This window comes from Chelonoidis abingdonii, chromosome 20 (genome assembly GCF_003597395.2).
Source record: "Chelonoidis abingdonii isolate Lonesome George chromosome 20, CheloAbing_2.0, whole genome shotgun sequence".
Lineage (NCBI taxonomy): Eukaryota > Metazoa > Chordata > Testudines > Testudinidae > Chelonoidis > Chelonoidis abingdonii.
Genome location: NC_133788.1, coordinates 21,146,981 through 21,157,247, shown reverse-complemented (window position 1 = coordinate 21,157,247; position 10,267 = coordinate 21,146,981). Strand labels below are relative to the sequence as shown.

Here is a 10,267-nt window from a genome sequence, read left to right as displayed (position 1 = left end):
ATCGCCACCCGTGCTGATCAGAGCTCCACGCTGGGCAAACAGGAAATGTAATTCAAAAGTTCGCGGGGCTTTTCCTGTTTACCTGCCCGCTGCATCTGAGTTCAGATTGCTGTCCAGAGCGGTCAGTGGTGCACTGTGGGATACCGCCCGGAGGCCAATAACGTCGATTTCCGTCCACACTAACCCTAATCTGATATGTTTATATCGATTTTAGCGCTACTCCTCTCATCTGGGATGAGTACAGAAATCGATATAAAGTGCTGTTTATATCGATATAAAGAGCGTTGTAGTGTGGACGGGTACACGCGTTAAATCGATTTAACGCTGTTTAAATCGATTTAAACGCGTAGTGTAGACCAGGCCCTAGTCTGGTGTGAGGCCACGGGCTCAGGAAGGCAAGCAGGGCCAGGCTGCTACCAGACCCTTAAAAGGCAGCACTAGTCTCAAAGCATCCTCTGTAACTCTGCCTGGTGGCTTCTATCAAGTACTGCTAACGAAACACATGCATAGAGCCAAATTTATCCTAAGTGTAACTCTATGGCCATCAGTTCAGCTTGTGGTAACTACTCGGCAAGCACTAAGTGTTTTATATTTCTTTCAGGCAGGTAAATTTAACATCATTCCAATGATAATCAACGTGGGCTCAGGACTCGCGCTTATGGGTGCAGTAAGTAAATGTATCATCCTCTTTATGGATGAAAGAAAAGCATCAGAATCTGAACCATGTCCAAATCCTGTGGTTGAGATGTTTCCAGGATAAACAGTTTGCCTGAAAAAAGAGTCAAGTTCTTTAGAAAGGCTGATTGGTTGGGTCCGTGCCTTTAAAAGGGAGCCATCAGTTAATGCACTTTGTGCTGTGGGCACCCCGGCATGGCAGAACACATTAGGGAGACTAGACACTGCAGTAATGAGCACAGTAGAAATGCTTAGTTTATAAACTATGCCATAGACTTTCACTTTTCCTCCTTTAACCTGTGCCCACTGCAAATTAGACTTACTATTGCACTTGAGAGATGCAACAGATGGCACAAGGAAGAAGCTGCGATATGCAGACATCTCTTAGCTCAGATACCATGGTGATGACTATGGTGTGAAAGCCTAGACAGGGCAAGATTAATCCCATTATCACTGGATTCTTATTACTGAGTAAACTTTACAAAAAGCCTCCTAAGAATTGTGACTTGGTGTCTTTTTCTTCTCTTGTTTGTTCCATTGTCTGAAACCAATTTGGGCAAGATACTCCATCTGAGGGAAATTGGCATATTGCTGTGTTAATGAATAAAAGCTAAATAGAATCTCACAACATTCCTGGTCCATATGTAGAAAATGAGGATGTTGATGTTTGTGAATCTGGTGTGTTTTCCATGCCAGCATGTACCCGTCTTAAAGCTGGGTGCATTTCTTGGTAGTGGAAGTCACCAGTTATTTTTGGGTAAGCAGATATGGATGACATGGAGAAAGCATGATGCAGCAGTTAGGGTGCTAGTCTGGGATTTAGAAGACCTGGTTTAGTTGCAGACTTCCTGTGGAACCTTGGGCACGCCACGTATTTTCTCCATGCCTCAGTTTCCCATCTGAACAATAGGGATAGATAATACCACTGTCCTGCCTCACAGGGGTGTTGTGAGGTGCCCAGATGCCCTGGAGTATCTATTAAGTTATATCTAGTAGCCTAGGGTATTCTGGCCCCATAAAGTGGAAACAATTGCTTTCCTAAAGCCTTTCACATGCAAGGTTGGGACTGAAGACATGATTATTTGCTCTGCAGTAGTGACTAGAATTGCCAATCAGGGCCCCAAGGTGCTAAGTGCTGTGTACGCATAAGGCAAAGACAGTCCCAGCCTCAATGTACTTACTACAGTCTGAATGTGAGAGAACAGGTGGCTGCAATACACAGACGAGAGCACAAGGTGACAGTGGGTGGATCGTGATTACCATAATAAGCAACAGTCACGGTACACTGCCTAACAGTAGCCATTGTCAAACATTTTGTAGGCTTCACAGCACAGGTGAGTTTTCAGGAGAGATTGGGAGGAGGATAATGTATCAGTTTGGGGATTTTTTCAGTTGCTTATTACAGTAATGTGCTGCCTCCAATATTTTGCAGGGGGCTTTCTTCTGTGACGTGGTGCTACTGTATCTGATGAAAAAGAGCAACTTCTATCGAGGCAAAAAATATGAGGAAGTGAAGTAAGTGAGACTCTTGTTGCATTTATGTGTGTAGCATTATACAGTCCAATCATTAAATGGACGGAAATAGAGAAACATAGGACATTTTAATTGCAGAGGGAGAGCATTTGATTCCAGGAAATTACATGCATACAGATACTTACTAAGCTGCTCCCTTAGTAAGTCATTGCTGGAGTCAGGGAAATAAGGAAGCTGCTGTGTCATTGTTCAGGCTGCAAATGGCCTCCTGACTCTCCATCCATGATGCCAAATGGAATCAATGGCAACTACTAAAAGCCCTGGATGCCTTTTCCTTTCACTTATAAAGATGAAAATCAGAACTCTAGCCCACGAGCTGCTATGTTAAAGGGTGGCTTCAGGGCTAAGCTGATGTAGGCCTGGCTGGGATGCAAAAGGGGCCATGTCCTCTCAGTTACGGCAGACTTAGACCCCTGTAGATCCATTTTCTGGGCCACTGTAGTTCAGCCAATTGAGAATGGCAGATTGAGTCACTCTGCTGCACCAGCATCCATCTGATAAAACCTCGAGTACACAGTTCCTGTAATAGAACATTGTCACAGTATCAGAGCTCCATTGCTTTGAACCCTGAAGTCTGAGCATTACGTTGACATTTATGTAGCATCCAAGGTCCTTTTGATTATATTTGTGTGCAATCTACTTGAATTAACAGGGAGTTTACAGATCTATATCAGTGGAACAACTGACTCCTCTGTTTCAATCATGAAGCTGCCAGAAAATTGTGGGAAAGTTTTTTTTCTAAAAAATTTGACATCACAAATTCAGAGCGAGTTTCATGGAATAGATAAGGTTATTTGTGCCTGTGGATATGTGTGGAGCTCCACCTGGAGCTACAGCAAAGTGCTCTGAGGCCACTGTGGGCATTATGCAAAAATCTATGACTCAACATAGCTTCTGTGATGCACAAATGGACCTTAAAAAACAATCAATTGAAACAACAAATGTTTGTTATGAACACTTATAGTTTAGTCAAAACAGACTACTTATGAAAATGGCTCGGTTCTGTCCATTAGTCAAGCCAGGGAGAAATTTACCCATCTCCAGAAGCAATGGTTTAGACATTCGTGTGTTTTTGGGAACACTGAAGGTCCCACCTAGACTCCTCTTCTGCCTCACAGCAAGGTAAATAAACTTAAGGTACTGCTATTCTTGCCTTTTGTTCCCACAGATCCAGTTCAAAAAAGTCTTTACCAGGTGGAACAGTGAATGGGAACCAGAACTCAGAATCGCTGGCTACATTAGGGCAGCTGAGACAACTACAGACAGTTGAGACCTAAGGTCTATCAGTGGGAAAACACATTCCATAAAGACTACGATGGTAAAACACAGCAATCAAACTTTGAGGTGGAGACAGCCATGGTCAGGTCTATTGTATCATTTGGATGCCCAGAGAAGAGGTCAGTTATAGCTATTCTGTTCAAGAGAGCAGTTTGCTAAAAATATCACACCTTCTGATCCTAAGGCATTCTTCCCTATCTTGAGCTGGTGACACCTGTGTCATTGGTACAGAACTTTTGTATTATAAAGAAAAATATAGAAGAAACCAGGCAACATTTTTATATGCAAATACATAGATAACCAGCATTATTCTGTAACACTGCATCACTTCTGCTGCTGACATCAAACACACGTGGCATTTGACATTGTTAGGAATGAGGTTGGGAAACCAGGATCACCACCTGTTCAGCTGCACTGCAGTGCCAGTTCCCAAGTCCTATATGATCTACCTGTAAGAGTAGATTGAAATTCTTTGGGCTGCTGTTGAGATAAATGTGATCTGGCGTTCCATTCAATTTGTCTGTAGTTCAAATAACATCATACCAAGGGTAAAGTGACTCTCAAGATGTTTTCACAGGAAGAGCCCTTACTATATAGACCATGGTATCCTCCTATTTCCATAGAAGCTCTTTACCAACCCCACTCCAAAACCAACCAGGCTCAGTGATATTTGCAGTTGGCCTGGCAAAGCTCTCATGAGCAAATTAATACAGAACTTTTGTTAAATCTAGTGTTTAAAAATGCCAGAATAACCTACAGTAAAGGGATGAGGTTTGTCCTTTAGTAACTGGTCCAGGTAACTTGACATTTTGGGGTACAAGAAAGCATAGTGTGGCACAGCAGGTAGATGATTGGGGAAATATTCTGAAACAAGTTAGATGATGCTTCTTTCTAAGTTGACAAATGCTTTTATGAGTGGCCTGATAACACTTTTGTTGGAATTTTCTTTTGGACAAACAGCCATTGGCAGCTGAATGTGGAAAGAAAGTATCAAATATTCAGTGTGTTAACAGTGTGCATCAAGGCACCTGTCGATGACATCACATTCAATGATCAAGCCTCCCTTCGTTTACCAGTGGGTTTCATCTGCTTTTCTCAGCAACTCCTTTTTCTTGTCACTGTGCTTTTTGTTTGGTTCGGTTCATGGATGATTATCCTCTCTACCTTACTTACTGATCCCTGACAGAGGAGGAACTTGATGCTTCTGCCAGTAGTAATGGATAGTCACTGTTCCTGGATCTGGCAGGCTCTAGTCAGGGGGCGCTACTATGTCTGCTGTTTTGTTACGCACAGTTTGAAATGTGGGTGTGTGGGATGGGAATAGCACCAGTTGGACTTTTATCAGAGGGGTAGCCATGTTAGTCAGGGTCAGTAAAAGCAGCAAAGAATCCTGTGGCACCTTATAGACTAACAGACATTTTGGAGCATGAGCTTTCGTGGGTGAATACCCACTTCGTCGGATTCCACAGGATTCTTTGCTACTTTTACAGTTGGACTTTGTTTCCCAAGTCATCCTGTATCTCCCAACCTCCTACAAGTTACAGGATTTATTTAAAAGTTAGAAATCTAATACTTAACTTCTGTTTGGTTACAAGGGCTTTTGAAAGGACAATGGGCCTTTTGTTTCTGACTCTCAAAACTCTATGACCTAAATTCAAATGGTGATATAACTTCCCAAAAGTGGTAGGAAAAAATACTAGGAAGCAAAACCACAAAAGTCAATTCTACTTGGCTCTGCGCTTCCTTAGGATGAATCTGATTCGCTAGCCTTAGATGAAAATGGTAGGTGGTGAAGACTAATTGCCTTGCTTTGAAATACGACATTAATAGTCCTAGGTCAGTCTTTTCACTCAATTCAAAAACAACAACTGGTGAATGACTTGTTAAGGTGAAACCTGCCAGCATTGGTTTGATGCAAACAGGACCATATAAACTTAACTAAGCCAACATCTATACTTAAGTAGTTTTTGAAGCTGAAACAAATATAATACAATGCTGTATCACCTCATGCTACGGTATGATTCACTCAAATAGCTCATCACAAATAAAAACAAGGCTTGGCCTGTTTTGTAGTCTAATACCTTAACCTGCCAGAACATGTTATCTTGTTAGAAAGGACCTAACCCACTTCCTGAGTTGAAGGCTTTAGGTCCCTCATCACAAAACTTGATCCCCATCCTATATTTTTTTTTTAAGGTAAGTCAGTACAGAGATTATTCATAAACAGTAACTACCGGATTCTCAGGAGTTTCTTTTTGCAAAATGTTTTTTCTTGGAGTTAATATATAGCAATGGAATTTGTCTATTTTAGGACAATGTTGTGTCTTTTCTGTATGTTGTATTAGTTTAGATAATGTTGATTAACCATATACACGCTGGTTTCCCCATTTTGTTTTGAAAAGCATACACAACATTTGAACAGTACAAGTCTATTAATAAAGCTGCCCATTTAAGTGTAACTAAAATGCCCATGTTTAAAAGATGCATGACTCAATATAGAAAAATAGCTCAGACAGAATTAAGTAACTAGACCATGTTATTTTGCAGGAGACCAAAGGTAAATTGACTGTAAATATATAGTATGGCAGACAGTATTTATAGTATTGTCAATTTCCCTCTTTCATACATAACTACTTTGTTTCAGTATTAAGTAAAGTTTAAAATAGAGAGTAGACTACTTAAAAAAAAAAAAAGGCATTTCAAAGCATAAGTGGGAAAACCTTTTACACTGAACGTTCCGTGTTATTGGTTAGTAATTTATGCTTCAGAATAGGGTGAATTGCAAAAATGCTACTGACGATTCAATTCTCTCCTCATATGGAAATACTGCTAAGTATATCTGTGTGCTTTCGAGCCCCGTCACCATACAAGTGCAGAGACTATATACCCACTCAGTAAGAAAACTGATGAGGGATTGTAGGGCTTGTCCTATAGCTGAAAGCTGCAGTTTACAGCTCAGTCTGTTCTTGATTTTCTTACAGAAAATGAAGTATATTACCATAATAATGCATTGTATGTTTGGGGAAATACTAACAGTGAGTCTATTCCAGATCTCTGGCTGTGGATTTGTTCACATTAGCCATAACGGATACTGATTCATAGGACACTGTGGTGTCCTTTGGCATAATGTAGTATTATGTCAGTGGAAAGCATTGTGCAAACACCGCTAAAAACCAAAACAGTGACTCATGACTGTAGTACTTATTGCCTTCTATATCTGTCATTAAAAAAAGTTTGCTCTGCAAAGTCAATGCATGGAAGAGATTGAAATGTTTTAGTAACTTTAATTTCCTATTTGTAAAGTGACTGTACCCAGGATCACAGCACTTACAGTAACGATCCAGACAAATAAGATACTTCTGTCCAGTTTCATGTACATTTAATTACATATTACCATGAAACTAACTTTGTGTCAGTGTTTCCTTTCAGATTTCATTGCATTAAGCTTATGGTTAAAGATCTGTTTTTACCAATGTTTGTATGTTAGTGCAAACAGTGACAGTGGGAACACAACATAAAATAGAGCTGCTATTGCTGATCTTACAGATGCAAAATGTAGAAGGAATAAAGGCAGCCAAGAATGGTGGACAAATGGTGATTTTCAGTGATTCATAGGATACTTATATATGTGTGGGAAGCAATTTGTGACTTTTTCGTAAGACATTTTACATTCAATTTAATTAGACAAATACTACAGAGTTTTGTACTCAGACAAATTATTGACCGCCTTAACAATACAAGCAGTGAACAACAATTTAAAAAGCTGGCATAGTTGTTTAGATGAGTTTTTGGCAACAGTCCTCCTATTTCATTAAAACCCATTGCAGCTAAAGTGGTTACTGCTCTTTTAGTAGACATGCACCATGCCATAGAGGAAAGTCCAGAAGAGGACATACGTGAAGAGGCCTCCAATAAGCCCCCCAGTGAAAAGTGGCCTTCGGGATTTAAAGTACTTATTCCACCGCCGTCCAGCTTTTAATACCAAAAGCACTGAGAGAAGGACAGAAGCCAAGAAGTAGAAGATGAAGCCATGTAAACCAGTCAGGCCAAGAATTCCTGCTGTTGCTCCTGACAAGGCAGAAACGGATGTCCTGCAATAATCCAGAATGGCTGCATTCCCTCGGACTGCTCCTTCGCTGATGAACTGAGGCCCTTCTCGCTTAGCCACCATTGTAGCCATTACTCTGGTTTGGAGTCAAGGATTTCTCCTTTTCCCAGCGAGACTACCTCAAAGGAGAGAAAAGAAACTATTGTACTAAGTCAATTTCATTTTAGTTGGGAAGATGGGATGGAACAATTCTTTTCCCTCCTGTCCATAACTGACAACAGGAACTGAAAGTGAAAAATGCACTGCTACTTGGAAATTGACCTTTTCAGCACAAATCACCATCAGAAAATTGATAAATTTAAGCGTACCTATAATCTGTTGCACATTTTGGTAACGTCAGGCCTGACAGCATGTGCAATGCATCAGTCATCAGAACATTGTCCATGCCCTTCGAAAAAAATTGATTTGATGAGTAGTGTCTTGGACAAACTGTATTCTCAGTTATCTGTACCAGAAATAAGTGGTGGTCTTTGAACAACTACAAGAAATCAAGTTATTCACATGCCTACTAGCTGTTATAACTGATGGTGTTAAGAGCTGCTAAAACATTCAAGCAAATCAGGTAGTCTACACTTGGATTCTATGTAAATATAAAATTAACTTGAGTTAATCAGGTAAATTTACATCTCAACCTCAGAGCCCTTTACAGTTGTTAACACCACACATATAAACAAACTGAACCAATCTCACTACAGTGTGTCCCCAGCACACACATTTACTTGTTACAGTAAGAAAAAGTTAGACCAGCTTTAGTAATAGTCTGAAAAAAAATGAATTTATCCTTCCAATCACTGTTTCCTCTAATTTTTTCCATCCATGTGCAGAATAAAAAAAAACTATTTTTTTTAAAGTTACCATAGGGATAATTACTCCAGTCCGGACAGGTTAGGTATTTTAGAACTCACTACTCAAAGAATTAAATTTAAGTGTAAGAGAAATAAAAATTATGAAATGCATACACCAGTCAAAGCACTAAAATAACACACTTTGAAATTACAGAGAATATATGTGCAGTGCAGGATAGTACAAGTATGTGCTGGGAGGTGAGTGTGAGAGAGAGCCAGAGACAGGATGTGTGCTGGCTGCTGGAGACATTTCTGAGATGCCATGCGCTCTCTCTTTAAGACACTCACTGAAAGCTCTCCTGCTCTGTTCTAAGCCCTGTTGTCTCCCCTCCCCTGCTTTTCAGAGAGGGGGTACGGGGCAGGAAGAGTGTGTATGTGAGAGACAGAGAGCTGGCTTCTGGGGAAATCTCAGAAACAGTGCACTGTCTCTTTAAGAAAGGCATTCACCCCAGTCCTTCCTGAGCCAGGCTGTGTCCCCTCTGCCCTGCTCTGCAGAGATGGGGTGCAGGGAACATCCTGACATTAGCACCCTTTCTCCCCCCCCCACCTCCTTCCATCAAGCAGGAGGGGTACACATGCTTTGCTAATCAGCTGGGCAGCATTTGAATCTCTCCTGGGCAGCCACTTGGCCCAAGCGCACAGCTTACAGGGAACAGTTTCCAGTATAAGACTTGGAAGCCCAATTTATAATGAGGTTACTCATTTCTATGGCCTTTTCCTCCAATATATTGTAGCGTACATACATGTAGTTATAACAGCAACCCAAATTTTAAATTCACATCCTTCTTTTTGTAGCACAAAGAGAGTTTGAGTAAGATTCCCTATTTACACTTAAATTTCTGTCATTTTGGTCTGTTCAACAATGCCACCTCTTTAGCTAATTGCCGAAATTCTGAGGTTGTAATTAAATTCAAGGAAGATATATCTCAATACTATAGGACCCAATTAGCTACATGTAGCTGCACACTGCATTAAAGCCACTACTTGCCATTTCTATAGCACTTTTCATCCAATGATTTCATTGTGCTTTACTAATATTAAAGAACCTCTCCTCCACTAGGCTTAGACCCAAAATAACTAGATACAGCGATCTCTCTACTCAGCAGTGTAATGCAGCGATCGCTAGGGTGGAACATTATAGTTATTCAATAGCAACCCTACATAAAAGTTTAGGACTGAAAGCAAAAGGTATTGTGTTTAATTGAAACTTCTGGAAAATTTGGAGTGCCTCATAATGTGATTACCTGAGGTAGAATGCAGCCAGAACACAGATGATGAAGGATTGGTCAAGCAGTTTAGACCCCAACTGTAGCTTTCTGTAAAAAAAAAAAAAGTCACAAACCTTAATATTCACAGATACATTATTCAAAATAGTAGTAAAAGCAGATTTAAATTGGTCTATGTCTCGTCCTTTCCCTGGTCTGAGTTAAAGCAAAACCACCAAGCCCCAAGCTAGCTCTATTTCCCCCACGTTGAGTGAAGCACAGGTGAGGAATTCGGAAGTTTAAACTCACCCCTGGTTTAGTGTTCTCTGGGGTCACCGACTCCAGGAGGGGCTAAAGGAAAGCACCGCTTTTACCCCACGCCAAGACACCCAGTGCAGCTGCCACTCGGTCCTGAGCATGGCTGGGATGCAGGATCAGCCTGGGGGGCGGAGTCCCGGTGCCTGGCCGGGCCCGTGGGGACACCGCCCTGGGCCGCAGAACCAGGCTGGCCCAGATCGCTCCTGCACCTTTATGGGCCTCGAAATACTCTCCGCTCCCCTTGCAGCCTGACGGCTATGCTAGAACGAGCGGGTCCCGAGCGCAGGACCAGCGGCCTCCGGGGC

At 41.3% G+C, this 10,267-nt stretch overlaps 3 protein-coding genes across 8 annotated transcripts in view; 2 read left to right on the top strand and 1 right to left on the bottom strand.

The window, feature by feature from the left end:
• Positions 1-3,895, top strand: part of P2RX5 (purinergic receptor P2X 5) — a 22,219-nt gene extending 18,324 nt beyond the window's left edge. For 2 of the 3 annotated variants that reach the window (XM_032785651.2, XM_032785659.2), the window contains exons 10-12: positions 602-667; positions 2,108-2,190; positions 3,377-3,895. In XM_032785651.2, coding sequence (XP_032641542.1) covers positions 602-667; positions 2,108-2,190; positions 3,377-3,485 — 258 coding nt within the window. In that variant the 3' untranslated portion in view covers positions 3,486-3,895. Of the gene's footprint in view, positions 1-601; positions 668-2,107; positions 2,191-3,376 lie in introns of those variants that run through there. The other variant, XR_012657336.1, reaches the window with a different exon arrangement.
• Positions 3,896-6,750: 2,855 nt separating this feature from the next.
• EMC6 (ER membrane protein complex subunit 6) lies at positions 6,751-10,113 on the bottom strand. Of its 4 annotated transcripts, none has more exons than XM_032785707.2 (4): positions 9,954-10,113; positions 9,684-9,755; positions 7,903-7,982; positions 6,751-7,713 (listed from the first exon to the last, which is right to left on the bottom strand). In XM_032785707.2, exon 4 carries the CDS (start codon positions 7,664-7,666, stop codon positions 7,334-7,336), a length of 333 nt encoding a protein of 110 aa, XP_032641598.1. In that variant the 5' UTR covers positions 7,667-7,713; positions 7,903-7,982; positions 9,684-9,755; positions 9,954-10,113; the 3' UTR covers positions 6,751-7,333. The 4 variants fall into 4 exon arrangements, with proteins under 4 accessions (XP_032641598.1, XP_032641591.1, XP_032641604.1 ...); XM_032785700.2 differs by having other exon boundaries at positions 6,751-7,709; XM_032785713.2 differs by lacking the exon at positions 7,903-7,982.
• Positions 7,832-10,267, top strand: part of TAX1BP3 (Tax1 binding protein 3) — a 15,024-nt gene continuing 12,588 nt past the window's right edge. The window contains exon 1 of the mRNA XM_075059543.1: positions 7,832-7,924. Coding sequence (XP_074915644.1) covers positions 7,832-7,924 — 93 coding nt within the window. The remainder of the gene's footprint in view (positions 7,925-10,267) is intronic.

Excerpts from the sequence above, each read along its gene's own strand:
- EMC6 (XM_032785707.2), bottom strand. The coding sequence starts at position 7,666 with ATGGCTACAATGGTGGCTAAGCGAGAAGGGCCTCAGTTCATCAGCGAA.